Source organism: Cinclus cinclus, chromosome 3, assembly GCF_963662255.1.
Source record: "Cinclus cinclus chromosome 3, bCinCin1.1, whole genome shotgun sequence".
In the NCBI taxonomy this organism is placed as follows: Eukaryota; Metazoa; Chordata; class Aves; order Passeriformes; family Cinclidae; genus Cinclus; species Cinclus cinclus.
The window spans coordinates 1,648,671-1,670,214 of NC_085048.1; the positions used below are offsets into that span (position 1 = coordinate 1,648,671).

Here is a 21,544-nt window from a genome sequence, read left to right on the forward strand (position 1 = left end):
ATATTTTAAAATATATTTTAAAAATATTTTATAATTAGTTTAACAAATAATTTTTAAATTATCAAATTAGTAAAATATTAATTAATTAATTAATATTATTAAAATATTAAAAATTATTTTTTAAGCCAAATCTGATTATTTGGGAGTTTTTAAAAAGCCTTCAAAGCCAAATCTGGCATTTTTTATTGATTTATTTTTTTTTTGGAATTTTTATTTTTTTCTGTTTGATTTTTTTTTTGTTTGATGTTTTTTCCTTTGTTTATTTGTTCGTTGTTTTTTTTTTCCTGGGTTTTATTTTGGTTTTTTTTTCCCCCCCCAGATTAATCCGGTTCTTTTGGGTTTTTTTTTTTTTTAAAACCTTTTTAAGCCAAATCTGGGTTTTTTTGGGAGGATTTTTAAAATCCTTTTAAGGCAAATCTGGTTCTTTTTTTTTTTTTTTTATTTATTTTAGGCATTAAGATAAATCTGATTTATTTATTTTTTTTTTAAAGCCTTTAAAGCCAAATCTGGTTCTTTTTAGATTTTTTAAAAGCCTTAATCCATATCTGGGGATTTTTTTTTTTTGTTTATTTTGTTTTTTTAAAAAGCCTTTTAAACCAAATCTCAGGAGTTTTTATTTTTGTTTTTCTTTTTTTTTAAGCCTTTTAAGCCAAATCTGGGGTTTTTTTTTTGTTTTTTTTTTAAGCCTTTTAAGCCAAATCTTTTTTTTTTTTTTCTTTTTTTTAAGCTTTTTAAGCCAAATCTAGGGTTGGTTTTTTTTGGGTTTTTTTTTAAGCCTTTTAAGCCAAATCTGGGGGTTTTTTTTGGTTTTTTTTAAGCCTTTTAAGCCAAATCTGGGGGGTTTTTTTTGGTTTTTTTTTAAGCCTTTTAAGCCAAATCTTTTTTTTTTTTTCTTTTTTTTAAGCTTTTTAAGCCAAATCTAGGGTTGGTTTTTTTTGGTTTTTTTTAAGCCTTTTAAACCAAATCTGGGGTGGTTTTTGTTTTTTTTTTTTTTTTCTTTTTTTGAGCCTCTTAAGCCAAATCTGGGGTTTTTTTTGTTTTTTTTTTTTTTTAGCCTTTAAAGCCAAATCTGGGGTAGTTTTTTTTGGGGTTTTTTTAAGCCTTTGAAGCCAAATCTGGGGTTTTTTGTTTTGTTTTTTTTTAAGCTTTTTAAGCCAAATCTAGGGTTGGTTTTTTTTAGTTTTTTTTAAGCCTTTTAAACCAAATCTGGGGGGGGTTTTGTTTTTTTTTTTTGTTTTTTTTTTAAGCCTTTTAAGCCAAATCTGGGGTTTTTTTTTTTTCTTTTTTTTAAGCCTTTAAAGCCAAATCTGGGGTGGTTTTTTTTTTTTTTTTTTTTTTTTTTCTTTTTTTAAGCCTCTTAAGCCAAATCTGGGGTTTTTTTTGTTTTTTTTTTTTTTTTTTTTTGCCTTTAAAGCCAAATCTGGGGTAGTTTTTTTGGGGGTTTTTTTTAAGCCTTTTAAACCAAATCTGGGGTGGTTTTTTTTGTTTTTTTTTTACCCTTTAAAGCCAAATCTGGGGTAGTTTTTTTTTTGGGGTTTTTTTAAGCCTTTGAAGCCAAATCTGGTTTTTTTTGTTTTGTTTTTTTTTAAGCTTTTTAAGCCAAATCTAGGGTTGGTTTTTTTTGGTTTTTTTTTTAAGCCTTTTAAACCAAATCTGGGGGGGGTTTGTTTTTTTTTTTCTTTTTTAAAGCCTTTTAAGCCAAATCCGGATTATTTTTTTTTTTAAGCCTTTAAAGCCAAATCTGGGTTTTTTTTTTTTCTTCTTTTTTTTTAAGCCTTTTAAGCCAAATCTGTTTTTTTTCTTTTTTTTAAGCCTTTGAAGCCAAATCTGGGGTGTTTTGTTTTTTTTTTCTTTTTTTAAGCCTTTAAAGCCAAATCTGGGGTGGTTTTTTTTTTTTTTTTTTTTTTAGCCTTTAAAGCCAAATCTGGGGGGGTTTTTTTGTTGTTTTTTAAAAAAGCCTTTTAAGCCAAATTTGGTTCTTTTTGGGTGATTTTTTTTTTTTGTTTTTTTTAAGCCTTAAACCAAATCTAGCAATTCTGAGTTTGTTGTTTTTTTTTTTTTTTTTTTTTAAAAAAACCCCTTTTAATCCAAATCCGGGAGTTTTGGGGTTTTTTTTTTTTTTTTTTTAAGCCAAATCTGGTTCTTGTTGTGCCCCCATCTCCCGACGTGGGAGGAGCCATCGGCTCTCCCTCAACACAAACGACGAGGATCCCTCACTATTTATTATTTTTAAAAATCATTATTCAGTGTTTTCTTCTGCTTTATCGACAATAAATATGCATGCGGCATTATTTAAATGGTTTTTTTATTGTTTTTAAATCTATAATTTAATTATATTTTTACCTATCATCATTATTATTCATTGTTTTATTATTTCATTATTAATTATGATTCCTTATTTAATTCATTATTCGTAATGCTAATTTAAATTTATTGTTCAAATAATTTATTATTTTTTTAAACTTTATTATTTATTGATTTATTATTATTTTTTTATTATTATTATTTTTTTTTTTTTCCACTTAACCTGTGTCCCCAAATCCTTCATCCTGGCCAGGGCGAGCTCCCTCAGGTTCCCGTGTTCCACCCCGGAGCTCACCAGAGGCATCGGGATATCCCTGGGAGGAAAAAAAAAGTAAAAAAAAAAGGAGGAAAATCCCATTTTTTAAACAGCTGGATTACCAGAGAATTCACACACACACCCAAAAAAAAAACAACAATCATTAGGCCAAAATCCCGAATTCCCAAATTCCCTGAATTCCCAAATTCGCTGAATTCCCAAACGAAGCAGAATTCCCAAACTCAGCTGAATTCCCAAACTCAGAATTCCCAATTTCGCTGAATTCCCAAATTCAGCTGAACTCCCAAACACAGCAGAATTCCCAGATTCCCTGAATTCCCAAATTTGCCAAATTCCCAAATTCCCTGAATTCCCAAACTCAGCAGAATTCCCAAATTCACTGAATTCCCAAATTTGCCAAATTCCCAAATTCCCTGAATTCCCAAACTCAGCTGAATTCCCAAACTCAGAATTCCCAAATTCACTGAATTCCCAAACTCGGCAGAATTCCCAAATTCCCAGAATTCCCAAATTCCCTGAATTCCCAAATTCGCTGAATTCCCAAACAAAGCAGAATTCCCAAACTCAGCTGAATTCCCAAACTCAGAATTCCCAAACTCAGCAGAATTCCCAAATTCGCTGAATTCCCAAATTCAGCTGAACTCCCAAACACAGCAGAATTCCCAGATTCCCTGAATTCCCAAATTCACTGAATTCCCAAACTCATCAGAATTCCCCAACTCAGATGAATTCCCAAATTTCCTGAATTCCCAAACTCAGCAGAATTCCCGATTTCACTGAATTCCCAAATTCCCTGAATTCCCAAATCTGCTGAATTCCCAAATTGAGCTGAATTCCCAAACTCAGAATTCCCAAATTCACTGAATTCCCAAACTCAGCAGAATTCCCAATTTCGCTGAATACCCAAATGAAGCAGAATTCCCAAATTTGCTGAATTCTCAAATTCAGCTGAACTCCCAAACACAGCAGAATTCCCAGATTCCCCGAATTCCCAAATTTGCTGAATTCCCGAATTCCCAAACTCAGCAGAATTCCCAATTTCCCTGAATTCCCAAACTCAGCAGAATTCCCAAATTGATCTGAATTCCCAAACTCAGAATTCCCAGATTCCCTGAATTCCCAAACTCAGCTGAATTCCCAAATTTGCTGAATTCCCATTTTCCCTGAATTCCCCAACTCAGATGAATTCCCAAATTCCCTGAATTCCCAAACTCCGCGGAATTCCCCAACTCAGCAGAATTCCTTTGGTTTCAAGGCTTTGGTTGAATTAGAAACAAAAGACAATGAAAAAAAAAACGAAGGGAAAAGCAGCAGGGAAAAAAAAGAAAAAAATGAAAAGGAGAAATCACAGATTTCATTTGGGCGAAAAATCCTGAATGGAAATCTTTATAGCAGCCCTAAAAAAAAAAAAAAAAAAAAAAATTTTTCTTTTCCTCAGTTCTTCACTTGGGAATCTGGAGGGGGGAAAAAAAAAAAAAAAAGAGGGAAAAAAAAAAAAAAGGGATCATCCAGATGTTCTTCAGCATCTGCTGCTGGAGAGCAGAAATTGGGATTTTTTTTTGGGGGGGAAAAAAAATCCATCAGGACCGCAAGTTTTTCATCGTGGGATTTTGATGTTTCGCTTCAAAATTGGGAAAAGTTCTGAGCAGCAAAATCCTGCTGGGAATTCCATGGCAATTTGGGGGACAGGAAATTCAGTTCTGCACCAACCACGCTGGTCCCAAACTTTTATTTTATTTTATTTTATTTTATTTTATTTTATTTTTTAAATTTTTTTTTAATTAGGGTGATTTTTCCTCCTTTTCCTCAGCTGAATATCCCAAAATCCCACCCTGAGCTCAGGATGCTCAGGGAATGGGGGGCTGTAATTAATTAATTAATGGATTAATTAATCAATCTTTGCTGGATTTCCATCCTCCTCTAGCTCTGTGGAATTAATTCCTGGATTCATCCAGGTCCTGGTGGATTTTTATTCCCATCCATGAACAACAATTCCTGGGTTTCGCAGGAGCCGGAACGCATTTTTTTTTTGTTTATTTTTTTTTTGTTGTTGTTGTTGGTTTTTTTTTAATATTTCTTTAAAATATCTTTATTTAAAATAGCTGGAGCTACTTTTTTTAATTAAAAAAAAAAAATAAAGGAATTAAAGGGTCCTTAACCTGATCCACTGGGAAAAGGAAAAAAAAAAAAAAGAAAAAAAAAAACCCAAAAAAAAAAAAAAGGGATTTTTATTTTACTTTGCAGAACAAAAATAAAAGGTTGGAAAGGACCTTAAATCCCACCCCAATCCTGACACCTTCCACCATCCCAAGCCCCATCCTGGGACGATTCCAGGGGTGGAATTGACAATTCCCAGGCAGGAATTCTTTCCCGAAATTCTTTGGGAATTCTTTCCCCAAAATAAAAAAAAAAAAAAAAAAAAAAAATTCTTTCCCCACCCATTCCCTGCCCTGTGTGGGAAACCATTCCCTGTGCCCTGCACCTCCTTGGGAAAAAAAGAATAAAATGATTTTTTTTTAAATTATTTTTAAATTTCTATAAATCCACAGGATCTGGGGATAATTCCTGCCCAGAACTCCAAGGAAAATTCCTTAACCAGAGCCTTTATCCAGGGATTTCTCTGAGTAAATAAAGAGCCTGCAGAGGGAACAGAATTCCCTCCTAAGAGCTGCAATTTTGGGGAAAAAAAAAAAAAAAAAATCGAGCCCTTCACGTGGTGACAGGAGGACTCTCGGCTCCACGGGGATAATCCAGGGAATAACAATTATGGAACAGCTCCAAAAATGCCAGGCTGGGTGGATTTTGGATTTTCCCTCCAGGAACACGGACAAAATAATCCTGTTTTTTTTAATCTAAATCCAGGGAATCGCAACCAAAATCCCACAAATAAAAGGTGGGATTACAACCCAGAGCTGCTGGGGAGTCGAGGAAATTAAAATAGGGATGGGGAAAAAAAAAAAAAGATTTTGAAGGGAGGGGAAAAAAAAAAATTAAAAAAAAGCAAGGAATGGGTTTTCCGTGTCCACTTTGGAGCGTCCAGAGCGACCCCGGAGCCACCGGACAACGCCGGAGATTTGGGGACTCGTCAAAATGCTGATGAAATTCAAGATAGAGGGGATTAAATAACGAGCTTATTAAAGTTAACCAGGAAATTTGCCAGCTGCTCCAGCCAGGATTGTTGAATCTCCTATTTCCCCAAAATTTGCGTTCCTGGGGTTTCTTGTGGAGCAGCCGATTGGAACTCCCAAGGAAATTCTGGATCTGGCTCTCGGCTCTGCCTCATTCCGAAGGGGGAAAGAAAAAATTTATTTCCTCATTTTTTTTTTCCACCTCCTCAATATCAGAGTGAGAGGAAAATCCATAAAAACCACCGAAATCCAAGGGAAAACAAAACCCTGGAGGGTGAGTGATGCTGCTCCTGTCGTTTTCTGCGGTGCCGTGGGGATGATGGAGATCCCAAATATTCGGGATAAACGCAGGAATAAGGATCAGCCCGAGAGACGCCTTCTCCTCCGAGCACTCGTGAGCAGCAGCTCATTTTTTAAAAAAACTAAAGAATAATTTCACAGAATCACGGAATTATTAATGGTGGAAATGACCTTTGGATCGTCAGCAACGGGGAATTAAGTCACGGCCTCAAGGGCCACATCCACAGGATTTTAAACAACTCCAGGGATGGTGATTCCAACTTTTCCACGCCGTTTTCACCGGATTTCCTAGAGCAGGAGGATTTTTTTTTTAATGGTGTTTTACCAGTGGTGCCTCTCCCAGTGAATAAATGGATTATTTTGGGGTTGGGATGGACACAAACAAAGAGTGTTCCCGGATTTTCCTCAAAATCCCGTCCCACGGAACAAGGATCACAAGGAGTGGGTCTCGGAGTTTGGGATCATGGAATCCTGGAATGGTTTGGGTGGGAAGGACCTTAAATCCCATCCCACCATCCCAGGGTGCTCCAAACCCTTCCCTGGACAATTCCAGGGATGGACCAGCTTCAGTTTCCCTGGAGCAGGGGAAGCCATGAGAGAGAGAAATTTAAGGAAAGAACGTAAATGAAAATTTTACGTTTAGTGATGTCATTATCTATTATGGAAATCATCCCATTAATTATCCACCATGGGATCCATCCCGTTAATTATCCACTATAGGATCCACCCCATTAATTATACACCATGGGATCCGACCCGTTAATTATCCACTATAGGATCCACCCCATTAATTATCCACCATGGGATCCATCCCGTTAATTACCCGTCACGGGATCCATCCCGTTAATTATCCACCATGGGATCCATCCCGTTAATTATCCGTCACAGGATCCATCCCGTTAATTACCCGTCACGGGATCCATCCCGTTAATTATACACCATGGGATCCATCCCATTAATTATCCACCATGGGATCCATCCCGTTAATTATACACCATGGGATCCAACCAGTTAATTATCCATCACAGGATCCATCCCGTTAATTACCCGTCACGGGATCCATCCCGTTAATTATCCCTCATGGGATCCATCCCATTAATTATCTACCATGGGATCCATCCCATTATCCATCACAGGATCTACCCAATTAATTACCCATCACAGGATCCATCCCATTAATTATCTATCATGGAATCCACCATGGGATCAATCTCATTAATTATCCATCACAGGATCTACCCAATTAATTATCCATCACAGGATCAATTCCATTAATTATCCACCATGGGATCCATACAATTAATTGCCCACCATGGGATCCATACAATTAATTATCCATCATAAGATCCACCCATTATCCATCACAGGATCCATCATGGGATCCAGCCCATTAATTACCCATCATGGGACTCATCCCATTAATTATCCATCTTGGAATCCATAATGAAATCCATCATGGAATCCATCTCATTAATCATCCATAATGGAATCCATAATGGGATACATCCACTTAATTATCCATCATGGAATCCATAATGGGATCCATTCCATTATTCATCCATAATGGAATTAATCCCATTAATTATCCATCATGAAATCCATCATCATGGAATCCATCATGGAATCCATCCCATTAATTATCCATCATGAAATCCATCATCATGGAATCCATCATGGAATCCATCCCATTAATTATCCATCATGAAATCCATCTCATTAATTATCCATCATGGAATCCATCATGGAATCCATCCCATTAATTACCCATCACGGAATCCATCATGGGATCCATCATGGGATCCATCCCATTAATTACCCATCACGGAATCCATCACGGAATCCATCATGGGATCCATCCCATTAATTACCCATCACGGAATCCATCATGGGATCCATCATGGGATCCATCCCATTAATTACCCATCACGGAATCCATAATGGGATCCATCATGGGATCCATCCCATTAATTACCCATCACGGAATCCATCACGGAATCCATCATGGGATCCATCCCATTAATTACCCATCACGGAATCCATCATGGAATCCATCATGGGCTCCATCCCATTAATTACCCATCACGGAATCCATCATGGGATCCATCATGGGATCCATCCCATTAATTACCCATCACGGAATCCGTCATGGAATCCATCATGGGATCCATCCCATTAATTACCCATCACGGAATCCATCATGGGATCCATCATGGGATCCATCCCATTAATTACCCATCACGGAATCCATCATGGGATCCATCATGGAATCCATCCCATTAATTACCCATCACGGAATCCATCATGGAATCCATCATGGGATCCATCCCATTAATTACCCATCACGGAATCCATAATGGGATCCATCATGGGATCCATCCCATTAATTACCCATCACGGAATCCATCATGGAATCCATCATGGGATCCATCCCATTAATTACCCATCACGGAATCCATAATGGGATCCATCATGGGATCCATCCCATTAATTACCCATCACGGAATCCATAATGGGATCCATCATGGGATCCATCCCATTAATTACCCCTCATGGAATTCATCATGGGATCCATCCCACTAATTATCCATCATGGAACCATTAATTATCCACCATGGGATCCATCCCATTAATTATCCATCACGGGATCCACCCCATTAATTATCCCTCAGGATCATCCCAGCCCTGGACGCTGCCCCCGGCCGGCGGCGGAAGCGCCGCCTCCGGAAATTTCCGGGCATTTCCCACCATCCCAGCTCCTCACCCCACCTGAACAGAGAGGAAGCAGCTTTCAGATCTTGGCTTAATTAATGGTTAAAGCTGGCAGATAACGAAGGCTGAGTCAGACCGGGCTGTAATTAAAGAATTAAAGCCGGAATCCCTCCCAGGGCGGTGAGGAGAACATTCCAGGTGGGAATTACCTCTGGACGCGGTAGACTCGTGTCCACGGTGGCACCAGGGCCAGGATCCTGGCCACCAGATCCACCAGGGTGCTGGGGGGGTAACTCCGGTATCTCCCGGTTTTCCAGAGCTCGTAGAGCCCTGTGCCGCGGATCACCAGCGTGGGATAGAGCTTCATCCCGTCGGGACGGAACGCGGGGTTCTCAAAAAACTCCTGAAAAGATAAAAAAAAAAAAAAGGGGGGAAATAAAAGAGTCAAATCAAAAAGAGGCAAAAAAAAAAAAAAAGGGGGTAAAAAAAAAGAACGGGCAAAGCAAACGTTTCCTGGGGTTGGGAGCCTGAAGTCATTTCTAGGGGGGTGTTTGCGGTTGTAAATATGAGAATTCCTGAGAATTCCTGGCTCAGGGTGAGTTGGGAGTGTTTATGGGTTTATGGTGCTTTTTGGAAATGAGAAGTTTGTTCTAGACGCGAAGAGGAGGGGGGAAAAAAAAAAATCTGCCAACACCAGAAGGAGTCAAATCCGCGCTTTCCTGGGATTTTTCAGTGTGGATCCAATGGATATTGCACCATTTATTGTCCCAGGCTCCGCTCGGAACTGGAACAATCAGCATGAGTGTGCCGAGCTTCCATCTCGGAGCGCGTTCCGAGATTAATCAGCGTGTCTGGGAATAACACCAGGGGGAAAAAACCCCCAGATTTATTGTGTTTTTTTCTGTGTTATTCTCCACTCTGAGCGAGCCCAGAGAACGGGAGGACAACACGCGGAGCACCCAGGCTGGGTTTTTCCCGGATTAAATTTCAGGAAATAAAGAAATAAAACAGAAAATAACATTAAAAAATAAATAAAACCAGGAGTCAGGCAAGGCACCCTGAACCAAGCTAGGATTAAATTAAAGAGACGGCACGGCCTCGTTAAACCAGATCCAATCCTGGGCTGGATCCCGGATTTATTCCTGGATTGCCCACTTGATATGCACGGCCTGATCCCTCTCCAGCGGGGTATTCCCACGGGAATTCCCAGCTGGATAAGGTGAGGTCATGGCTGCTGTGGCCCCACCAGGGGAGGAGCCGGGGCTTTGCTGGAGTGCTCCACACACACTGTTGTGGAATCGTGGAATCACAGAATCGTGGAATCATGGAACCATGGAATCAATGAATCGTGGAATCATGGAATTAATGGATTGTGGGATTAATAATGGAATCGCGGAATCATGGAATCGCGGAATCATGGAAACAATGAATCGTTGAATCATGGAATTAATGGATTGTGGAATTAATGGATCATGGAATCGCGGAATTAATGAATTGTGGAACTGATGAAATCATGGAATCGTAGAATCATGGAATCACGAAATCAATGAATCGTGGAATAAATGGATTATGGAATTAATGAATCATGGAAGAATGGAATCATGAAATCAATGAATCATGGAATCATGAAATCAATGAATCGTGGAATCACAGAATCAGGGAATTCTGGAATCATGGAATGGTTTGGGTGGGATTCATGGACCTTCAATCCCATCCCATGATACCAGGGTGCTCCAACCTTCCCTTGGACACTCCCAGGGATCCAGGGATCCTCTGGGAATTCCTTCCCAAGATCCCACCTCAAGCTCCCATTTCCCAGTGGGAAGCCACTCCCTGGCTCCTGCTCTTCCGTCCCTGTTCCCAAATTCCAGCTCTCCAGGTGCCCCTTTAGCCTCAGGAAGGGGCTCCAAGGTCTCCCTGGATCCTTCCTCTCTCCAGCGGAACATTCCCAGCTCTCCCAGCAGCCGGACTGACTCCCTGTGCTTCCCAACGCCAAATTCTCCAGGATAAAACCCCCAGGATGGATCAGGCACAGCAGATCCAGTACCAGGATGGGAGAAAGATTGGGGATCACCATAACCCAGGTTTTTTCCTGGCTGATTCCCTGCCTAAACCAGGGCTGGATCCAGCCTGGAGCATCCACGCTCCCGTGCAGCTCCAGGGAAACAGAGGTGGAAAATGGGAGCGGTTTTCCAGGCAGCTCCGAGAGATTCTGGAGTCAGACTGGGAGATAAAACAAGGTCTGGAGCGAGGATAAAGTTGTGGAATCAGAGCGGGAAGGGATCTCAAAGCTCGTCTCATTCCAACCCCAACACTTCCCATGATCCCAGGCTGCTCCAAGCCCCGTCCAGCCTGGCCGTGGACATTCCCAGGGATCCCGGGGCAGCTCCAAGGCTCCCGTTGGATTTATGGAACAACTGAATTTCTTCTGAGCGAGCCCCTCACGCTCCAGACGCAAAAAAAAATAGAGAGAGGAAAACCCAACTCCCTGCACTCCTTTGGGAAGAGGGGCTGTGACCCACAGGGCCAGGAAAAACGAACCCGGCTGTCCTCAGGAAACCCAGAACGGGCAGAATCCCACCTTTTGTGGGCGGTTAATGGAAAACGCGGAGAAGGAAGGAGGAGATGCCTGCGGGGCTGAGTGGTTCGGGTGAGGATGGGATGAATAAACCACTCCAGGCAGGAGAAAAACGCTCCCAGGCAGGCGAGGCCTGGGTTAAGCATCCCCGTGATCCCGAACAAACGCAGGAGAAGGAATGATTCACCAACATTCCCGGTTTTTTTTTTTCCGTGCCAGTAAAGCCAAGGACACCGGCGGAGGTTGCTCATCCCACCCCGAATTCCGTCCCTCTTGCACCCCTGACGTCAGCTGAGAATTCTGCTCCCCGCTGGCCTTTAATAATAAATATAATAATAAATACAACAATAATATAAAAAACCCACAGATCTCCGCTGTTAATTCCTCAAGCTCTTCCTCAAAAAACACTCCCGAGCTGATTCCCAGAGTAATTAATCCCGAACGAGATAAAGGAGCGGCGCCGCCGCTCTTCCCCAGCCCCTTTTTCCCAACAATCCCTGTAAATCCCAATATTTAAAGGCTTAACCTCTTTCCGCCCCGCTCACAAGCAGCTTTTGATTAAGTTTCCTCCCGAAACAAAGGAATTAGAAAATGCCAACACGTGCCAAGCTTTAGGAGGAATTGTTGCCTTTTCTTGTGTGGGTTTTTTTTTGTTTGTTTGTTTGTTTTTTTTTTTTAAATTAGACACCTTAAAAGGTGTCTGGGGCTGATAAAAACTCTCCCGAATCATTTCCTGCCAAGACAAATTGAATCCCAAAAAATATTTGTTCCGGAGGCCACCATCCATATAGCAGCTCCGGAGGTTTTCCGTCAGCTCCGGGCTGAGTGAGGGCTAATCCGCACGGAGAGGTTAAAGATGACCCAGAGAAGGCAGATCCCAAATTTCTGAGTCCTTGGAGGATGCAGAATATTCCAAATGGAAGCACGACCCCAACTTCAAAGCTGCTAAACCAATCCTCCTTGAAGTTTTCTCTCCCGTCCAGGCATTTAACGGGTTTTGGATAATTAAGATGGACGCTGAAGGAAAATTTAAATTTGGGGGTGCAGCCAATGGCAAGGTACGAGAGATCGTTGCAGCGATTTAATGAAGTGAAATTTAAAAAAAAAGTAATAAATAAATAATTTGAATTTTTACTTTAATAAAGTAAAAATTTAAATTTGAGTTAAAAAAAAAAAACAAAACAAAACAAAAAAGGGTCAGCTCAGATCAACCAAAACTCAAACCTGGAGATTCACACGGACTCCTCCATACCTTAAAATCACTTTTCCCATAACATCCCTCAATCCGTGGGATATTACAGAAAACCTGAGGATTTTTTTCACAGTAAATATCAACCGTGGGATTTTATTATTATTTTTTTTTCCAACTCCCACCTAAAGCTTTCAGTGACATTCCAAATGTCGTCCAGGAAAACTGGGACTACCGGAAACCAAAAGCCAACCTCTGTTAGATCAGAATATAATCCCAGGATCGTGGAATGATTTGAATTTGGGAATGATCCTCTCATTCCAAGGAGGTAACAGGAGATGGAATCGGGAGGTGACACCCTGAATTTCAGTATTTCCCCATTCCTGTGCTCTTGCAAAAACCTTTTAACGCCAAAAAAAAAACAAAAAAAAAACAAAAAAAAAAACCCCAAACCCTGAGTGACCCACGGGAAATGCTCCGAGGATTTGGGATCCCCAAATTCAGCACCATCCAATATTCCAAGGAGGTTCTAATGGGATTTTCCTCACCACGCACGAACGAGAAACCCGCCCCAAAAACCACCCTGAGAAAGCTGCAGCTCCCCAGAAGGAGAAAAACCGAGGTGACTTGGGAGGATTCCGCTCGAACCTTTCCCAGCCCCCAAAATTCAGTGACCACCTTTAACCTCCTCGCTCTCCAGGTGTTCCCAGCTGCTGGAGACAGACGGATACCGGTTAGGGGGTGGGGGATAAAACCAGCAATTTCTGAAAGCAAATTTACCGAAACGCCGAGATTTGTTCAGAGGAAAGGTCACCAAAACCCCATTTTCGAACGACAGCGGGCGGGAGGGACCGTGCCCCTCAAACCTCACCCGCGAATCGCCTCCTTCAGCTGCGGCGAAAGGAGCCGATTAAATTCAAAGCGTGAATTAAGGACGAGCGTTATCTGAGCTCTCCACGCTCCATCCCTTATCTCCATCAGCTGGAATTATTTATAGCTCCTGCAAGCTCCTGCCTTGAGTGACACTTGCGGCTCGGCGGGGAACGAACAATCACTTAGCGCTTTAATTACGTTGCATTAACAGCGGCTCCTGCCTCCCAAAACCCACGGATCCATTTTTTTTTTTTTTTAAATTTTTTTTTTTTTTTTTTTTTCTCATCTTCCCTGCCCATATTTGCATTTCTCCCCCTTTCCTCTCTCTATCCCTCGTCAATGCCGGGCTAATTAAAAAAATCCCCTAACGATAGGACGCGCAGACAACGGCCCAGTGACCGAGGAACTGAGGGTTCCGGAGCGCCCTTGCCGTGACTTTGGAACTCCCGTGGCAGGCTGGAAATGGGATTTTTAAAGTCACTCAGCACCAGGATTTTTCAAGGATGTCACCTCAGGCTCGGTGCGATTCCGCAGAATTTATCAGGCAGGTTTAGGTGAAGGTGGGAAGTTGATTTTGTAATGTTTTATATTTATTTTCCCATCCTCAAAGTGGGAAGATTCCTGTCCATTCCAACGTTTCTGCCAATATTCCCTCAAGAAGTGGGATACAAGATGGGGGAAAAGCCTCAAGGCACACAGGGGGAGGGTTCAGGTTGGAAATCAGGAATAGTTCCTGCTTGGAAAGAGTTTTCCAGCCTGGGGCAGTGGTGGAGGCCCGATCCATGCAGGGATTTAAATCCATGGGGATTTGGAGTTCCCATCCATGGAGGGATTGAGATCCATGGGATTTGGAGGTTCATGGATCCATGGTGGAACCCCAAAAACTGGAAGGATTTAAATCCATGGGGATTTGGGGTCCCCATCCATGGAGGGATTTAAATCTGTGGCGATTTGGAGTTTTCATCCCTGGAGAGATTTAAATCCAAGGGGATTTGGGGTCCCCATCCATGGAGGGATTTAAATCTGTGGGGATTTGGAGTTTTCATCCCTGGAGAGATTTAAATCCAAGGGGATTTGGGGTCCCCATCCATGGAGAAATTTAAATCCAAGGGAATTTGGGGTCCCCATTCCTGGAGAGATTTAAATCCAAGGGGATTTGGGGTCCCCATCCATGGAGAAATTTAAATCCGTGGCGATTTGGAGTTTTCATCCCTGGAGAGATTTAAATCCGTGGGATTTGGGAGTTCATGGATCCATGGTGGAACACCAAAAACTGGAGGCATTTAAATCCAAGAGGATTTGGGGTCTCCATCCCTGGAGGGATTTAAATCCATGGGGATTTGGGGTCCCCATTCCTGGAGAGATTTAAATCCAAGAGGATTTGGGGTCCCCATTCCTGGAGAGATTTAAATCCGTGGCGATTTGGAGTTTTCATCCCTGGAGAGATTTAAATCCATGGGGATTTGGGGTCCCCATTCCTGGAGGGATTTAAACCCAAGGGGATTTGGGGGTCACGGATCCGTGGTGGAATCCCCACGGATCCCAATACTCCGTTTTAAATCTCTTTTTTCTTATTATTTTTAATTAGGGTTGTGGTTTTTAATTTTTACGGACGGTTGGTGACGGGTACGTCAGCAGGAGGTGTTTTTATTGGGTTGTATTATCTAATTAATCGGATTGTTATCTAAATAATAATTATTTATTAAAAAGACATTTTATTAGTTTATGTTACTTTTAAAGGCAACTGTATCTTAAAAAACATTTTAATGCTACACTTGCGATATTTAAGGTAATATTCAAGTATTATTTCTAATATCTGAATGCCAATTTTTAATATTTGAGTATTATTTAAAATATTTGAATATTATCTCTAATATTCGAGTATTATTTCTAATATTTGAATATTGTTTCTAATACTTGAGTAGTATTTCTTATATTTGAATATTCAAGTATTTTTGCATTATTTCTAATATTTGTATATTATTTCAAATATTTGAATATTATTTTAATTGCATTAATACTATTCCTAATATTTTAGTATTATTTAGAATATTTGAATATTATTTCTAATATTTTTTGTATTATTTTCCCAGGTTTTCCCCTTTTTTTCTGGGAGGGCCAGCACAGGAATAAAGGGATTTTCCCAGTCTAAAATTCCTAATTTCTGCGGCACGGATGCCTCAAAATTCTCCTTTTCCCCCACCAAAAAAACACCCCAAAAACCAGCGAGCCCAGCAACTCTCAATGTTTACAAAAGCCAAAGAACAAAAAACAATTCCTGAATCGTTAAAAAAAAACTCCAACATCAACAAAAAGAAGAAAAAACCAAAAACACAAAAAAACCCCCCGAAAGACACAAAAAAAATAAAAACAAAAATAAACAAAAAAATGGGAAAAAACCCCACATTTTCAGACCTAAAACCACGCGCAAACCACGGCTTTTCCATGAGATGTCTGCAAGAAGCTGAAAGGAAAAATCCTTTACCCCACTGAAGAATCTGGAGCCCAAAACAACAACATCAACAAAAAAAACCCCAAAACCAAAACAAAACAAAAAAAAAAAAAAACCCAAACAAAAAAAAGCAAAAAAATTCCGAAAAACCCCAAAAAAACCCAAAAATAAAAACCCTCAAGAAAACAAAAATAAAACCCAAAAATAAACACACAAAAAAAATGGTAACGTCACCCGCTTCGTAAAGAAAAAAAAAAGGAAAAAAGGATAATTCCATGTTTTTCCCTCGAATTATTTCAACCTCAGGTTACTTTACCCACATTTTTCCACTCAGATTATTTAAAACTCAGATTATTCCATTCCCATTTCCCTCTGATTATTCCATTCCCATTTCCCTCTGATTATTCCATTGTTATCTCTCTGATTATTCCATTTTTATCTCTCTGATTATTCCATTCCTATTTTCTCTCTGATTATTCCATTTTTATCTCTCTGATTATTCCATTCCCATTTCCCTCTGATTATTCCATTCCCATTTTCTCTCTGATTATTCCATTTTTATCTCTCTGATTATTCCATTCCCATTTTCTCTCTGATTATTCCATTCCCATTTTCTCTCTGATTATTCCATTCCCATTTTCTCTCTGATTATTCCACCCTCATTTTCTCTCAGATTATTTCACCCTCAGAGAATTCCACCCTCATTTTCTCTCAGATTATTTCACTTTCAGATTATCTCACAGATTATTCCACCCTCATTTTTCCCTCCGATTATTTCTCCTCCAGATTTTCCCATCAGATTATTTCACATTATTCCATCCTCATTTTTCCCTCAGATTAATCTCACAGATTATTCCATTCCCATTTTTCTGATTATTTCACCTCCAGATTTTCCCATCAGATTATTTCAGACAATTCCAACCTCGTTTTCCCTCGGATTATTTCACCCTCAGATTATTCCACCCTGATTTGCTCTCAGATTATTTCATCCCCAGAGAATTCCATCCTCATTTTCCCTTCAGATTATTCCACTTTCAGATTAATCTCTCAGATTATTCCTTTCGTATTTTTCTGATTATTTCACCTCCAGATTTTCCCATCAGATTATCTCACAGATTATTCCAACCTCAGTTTCCCTTCAGATTATTTCAGAGATAATTCCCCCCACATATCCCCTCGGATTATTTCACCCTCAGATAATTCAATCCTCATTTTCCCACGGATCATTTCACTTTCAGATTATCTCACAGATTATTCCACCCTCGTTTTTTTCCCTTGGATTATTTCATAGATTATTCCACCCTCATTTTCTCTCAGATTATTTCACTTTCAAATTATCTCACAGATTATTCCATTCTCATTTTTCCCTCCGATTATTTCGCCTCCAGATTTTTCCCTCAGACTATTTCACAGATTATTCCATCCTCATTTTCCCTTCAGATTATTTCACTTTCAGATTAATCTCTCAGGTTATTCCATTTGTATTTTTCTGATTATTTCACTTCCAGATTTTTCCCTCAGATTATTTCACAGATTATTCCACCCTCATTTTCCCTCAGATTATTTCACTTCCAGATTTTCCCATCAGATTATCTCACAGATTATTCCATCCTCATTTTTTCCCTCGGATTATCTCACAGATTATTCCACCCTCATTTTCTCTCAGATTATTTCACTTTCAGATTATCTCACAGATTATTCCATCCTCATTTTCTCTCAGATTATTATTTCACTTTCAGATTAATCTCTCAGGTTATTCCATTTGTATTTTTCTGATTATTTCACTTCCAGATTTTCCCATCAGATTATCTCACAAATTATTCCATCCTCGTTTTTTCCCTCGGATTATTTCACAGATAATTCCACCCTCATTTTCCCGTGGATTATTTCACCCTCCGATATTCCATCCTCATTTTCCCGCCGATTTTTCCGCCTTTACAATATTCCACGGATGGTTTTCCCCCCCGATTTTCCCCTCCCCACGAGTTCTCCTCATCACTCGCTCCCAGATGCGTCAGGCCCGCCACTAAAATTAGCTCGTTTCTGGCAAAATCGCTTATTTTGCAATTCCTCCAAGGGAAAATAATAATAAAAAAAAAAAAGAATAAAAATAAAAAACCAAAAATCCCATCTTGAGAGAAGGAATTTTCAGGCTGAACTCATCCAGCGATTTTGTTTTATTTAAGGAACGCGGGAGGGGCTCTGCAGATGGGAATCAAAAAAAAAAGAAAAATCTCCTCAGCTCAATCCTTGTCCCCATGAAATGTGGGGTTTTGTCTGGTTTTTTTAAAAATATTTTGTAATTTTATTTATGGGAGATTTTAGATGGACACACGGACAGGGTGTCCTCAAAGGGATTAAAAAAAAAAAAAAAGAAAATAAAAAAGAAATGGTAATTTTTTATCACTGATGGTTCAGCCGCAGCAGCTCCCGTGAATTTTCAAATTCCCAATTTTCTGCTCCTTTTCCCTGTTTTCCCCTTTTTATTTTATTTTATTTTCTTTTTCTGGATTTGTTGTTGAGGTGGGCTCGGGGGGGAAGAGGGGGAAACACCCAATAAAACACACTCCAAAAAAATCCCTAAAATAAATAAAATAAAATAAAAAATAAAAAATAAAATACAAAATAAAATAAAATAAAATAATAAAATAATAAAATACAATAATAAAACATCCCATCCATTAATAAAGCTGTTATTAGGAGTGTATAAATACGTGTTCTAATTAACAGATAAATACATCCTATCAGCATTAATTATTGGGAATATCAGGAATATTCTCCAGCATTAATTATTGGGAATATTCTCCAGCATTAATTATTAGGAATATCCCTCAGCATTAATAATTAGGAATATCAGGAATATTCTCCAGCATTAATTATTGGGAATATTCTCCAGCATTAATTATTGGGAATATCCCTCAGCATTAATTAATAGGAATATTCCTCAGCATTAATTATTAGGAATATCAGGAATTTTCTCCAGCATTAATTATTAGGAATACCCCTCAGCATTAATTAACAGGAATATCCCTCAGCATTAATTATTGGGAATATCAGGAATATTCTCCAGCATTAATTATTGGGAATATCAGGAATATTCTCCAGCATTAATTATTAGGAATATTCCTCAGCATTAATTAACAGGAATATCAGGAATATTCCTCGGCATTAATTATTTGGAATATCAGGAATATTCTCCAGCATTAATTATTGGGAATATTCTTCAGCATTAATTATTAGGAATATCCCTCAGCATTAATAATTAGGAATATCAGGAATATTCTTCAGCATTAATTATTGGCAATATCCCTCAGCATTAATTAACAGGAATATCCCTCAGCATTAATTATTGGGAATATCAGGAATATTCTCCAGCATTAATTATTGGGAATATCAGGAATATTCTCCAGCATTAATTATTAGGAATATTCCTCAGCATTAATTAACAGGAATATCAGGAATATTCCTCGGCATTAATTATTTGGAATATCAGGAATATTCTCCAGCATTAATTATTGGGAATATTCTTCAGCATTAATTATTAGGAATATCCCTCAGCATTAATAATTAGGAATATCAGGAATATTCTTCAGCATTAATTATTGGCAATATCCCTCAGCATTAATTAACAGGAATATCCCTCAGCATTAATTATTGGGAATATCAGGAATATTCTCCAGCATTAATTATTGGGAATATCAGGAATATTCCTCAGCATTAATTATTAGGAATATTCCTCAGCATTAATTATTAGGAATATCAGGAATTTTCTCCAGCATTAATTATTAGGAATATTCCTCAGCATTAATTAACAGGAATATCAAGAATATTCCTCAGCATTAATTAACAGGAATATCAGGAATATTCTCCAGCATTAATTATTGGGAATATCAGGAATATTCTCCAGCATTAATTATTGGGAATATCCTTCAGCATTAATTATTAGGAATATTCTCCAGCATTAATTATTAGGAATAACAGGAATATTCTCCAGCATTAATTATTGGGAATATCCCTCAGCATTAATTAACAGGAATATCAGGAATATTCTCCAGCATTAATTATTAGGAATATTCCTCAGCATTAATTATTAGGAATATTCTTCAGCATTAATTATTGGGAATATCAGGAATATTCTCCAGCATTAATTATTGGGAATATCAGGAATATTCTCCAGCATTAATTATTGGGAATATCAGGAATATTCTCCAGCATTAATTATTAGGAATATTCCTCAGCATTAATTAACAGGAATATCAGGAATATTCTCCAGCATTAATTATTGGGAATATCCCTCAGCATTCATTAATAGGAATATCAAGAATATTCCTCAGCATTAATTATTGGGAATATCAGGAATATTCTTCAGCATTAATTATTGGGAATATCAGGAATATTCTCCAGCATTAATTATTGGGAATATCAGGAATATTCCTCAGCATTAATTATTAGGAATATTCCTCAGCATTAATTAACAGGAATATCAGGAATATTCTCCAGCATTAATTATTGGGAATATCAGGAATATTCTTCAGCATTAATTATTGGGAATATCAGGAATATTCTCCAGCATTAATTATTGGGAATATCCTTCAGCATTAATTATTAGGAATATCAGGAATATTCACCCCACAATTTCCTGTTCCCTCAGAGTGAGGAATTAACCCCGGGAATTCTCCAGCTTCTCAAATTTTTGGGATTTTTAGTTTTTTTTTTTTTTTTTTTTTTTCCCTTGGGATTTTATTTTTTTGTGGTTTTTTTTTTTTTCCTGTTTTTTGGGGGGCTTTGTTTTGGTTTTGGGTTTTTTTTTGTTTTTTTTTTTTTTTGCTTTTTGGGTTTTTTTTTTTGTTTTTTTGCTTTGATTTGCATTTCTTTCAGTTTTGTTGGGGTTTTTTTTTTTTTGTCGTTTTTTTGGGGGAGGTTATTGGATTTTTGGGGTTTTTCTGGGGTTCTTTTTGGGGGGTATATTTTGGGTCGTTTAGGGGGGTTTTTTTCGGGTTTTTATTGGGGGTTTTTGGGGTTTTTTTGTGATTTTTTGGGGGTGTTTTCAGTTGTTTTTGTGGGGATTTTTTGAGTTTTTTTGGGGGGGGCTTTAGGGCTTTTTTGGGTTTTTTGTGGGACTTTTTTTGTTGTTTTTTTTGTTTGTTTTTTGGGGTTTTTCGAAGGGCTTTTTGAAGGGTTTTTTTGAAGGTTTTTTTTTTTTTTTGCTTTTTGGATTTTTTTTGTTATTTGGGCTTTTTTTGGTTGTTTTTTGTTTTTTGGGGGGTTTTGGAATATTTATAGTTTTTTTTTTGGGGGGGGTATTTTTAATTTTTTTAGGGTTTTTTTAGATTTTTGTTTTTTATTTTATTTTTTGGTTTTTGAGGTTTTTTTGGGGCGGTTTTTTGGGGGTATTTCTTGATTTTTTTTCTTTTTTTGGGGGGGTTATTTTTTAGTGTTTGTGTCCGTTCCCCACTGCCCCTCAGAGTTTTAATCCCGCATCGGAAAAACGGGATGGAGAAAATCCGGAGTAGGAAGGAAATCCCTTCGGGGTTATAAAAAAAAATTAATAAACGTGAGGGAAGAGGGGAAATTAAAAAACAAAAAAAAAAAGGGATCGGCAGGAAAAAAGGGAATTGAATTTTCACAGTGAAGGAAGGGAAGAAGGAATTTTCCACGGGGGGGAAAAAAAAAAAAAAAAAACCATGGAAAAAGGCACTTTCCACAAAACAAAAATATGGAAATGGAAAATCCC

The 21,544-nt window shown here is 38.5% G+C and overlaps 1 protein-coding gene across 3 annotated transcripts in view; it reads right to left on the bottom strand.

Annotated features, from left to right (window-relative positions):
• Positions 1–21,544, bottom strand: part of ELP3 (elongator acetyltransferase complex subunit 3) — a 112,472-nt gene that overhangs the window by 19,839 nt on the left and 71,089 nt on the right. For all 3 annotated transcript variants that reach the window (XM_062489593.1, XM_062489592.1, XM_062489591.1), the window contains exons 10-11: positions 8,928–9,121; positions 2,528–2,618 (exon numbers count right to left, since the gene is read on the bottom strand). In XM_062489593.1, the coding sequence (XP_062345577.1) occupies positions 2,528–2,618; positions 8,928–9,121 (285 nt within the window). The remainder of the gene's footprint in view (positions 1–2,527; positions 2,619–8,927; positions 9,122–21,544) is intronic.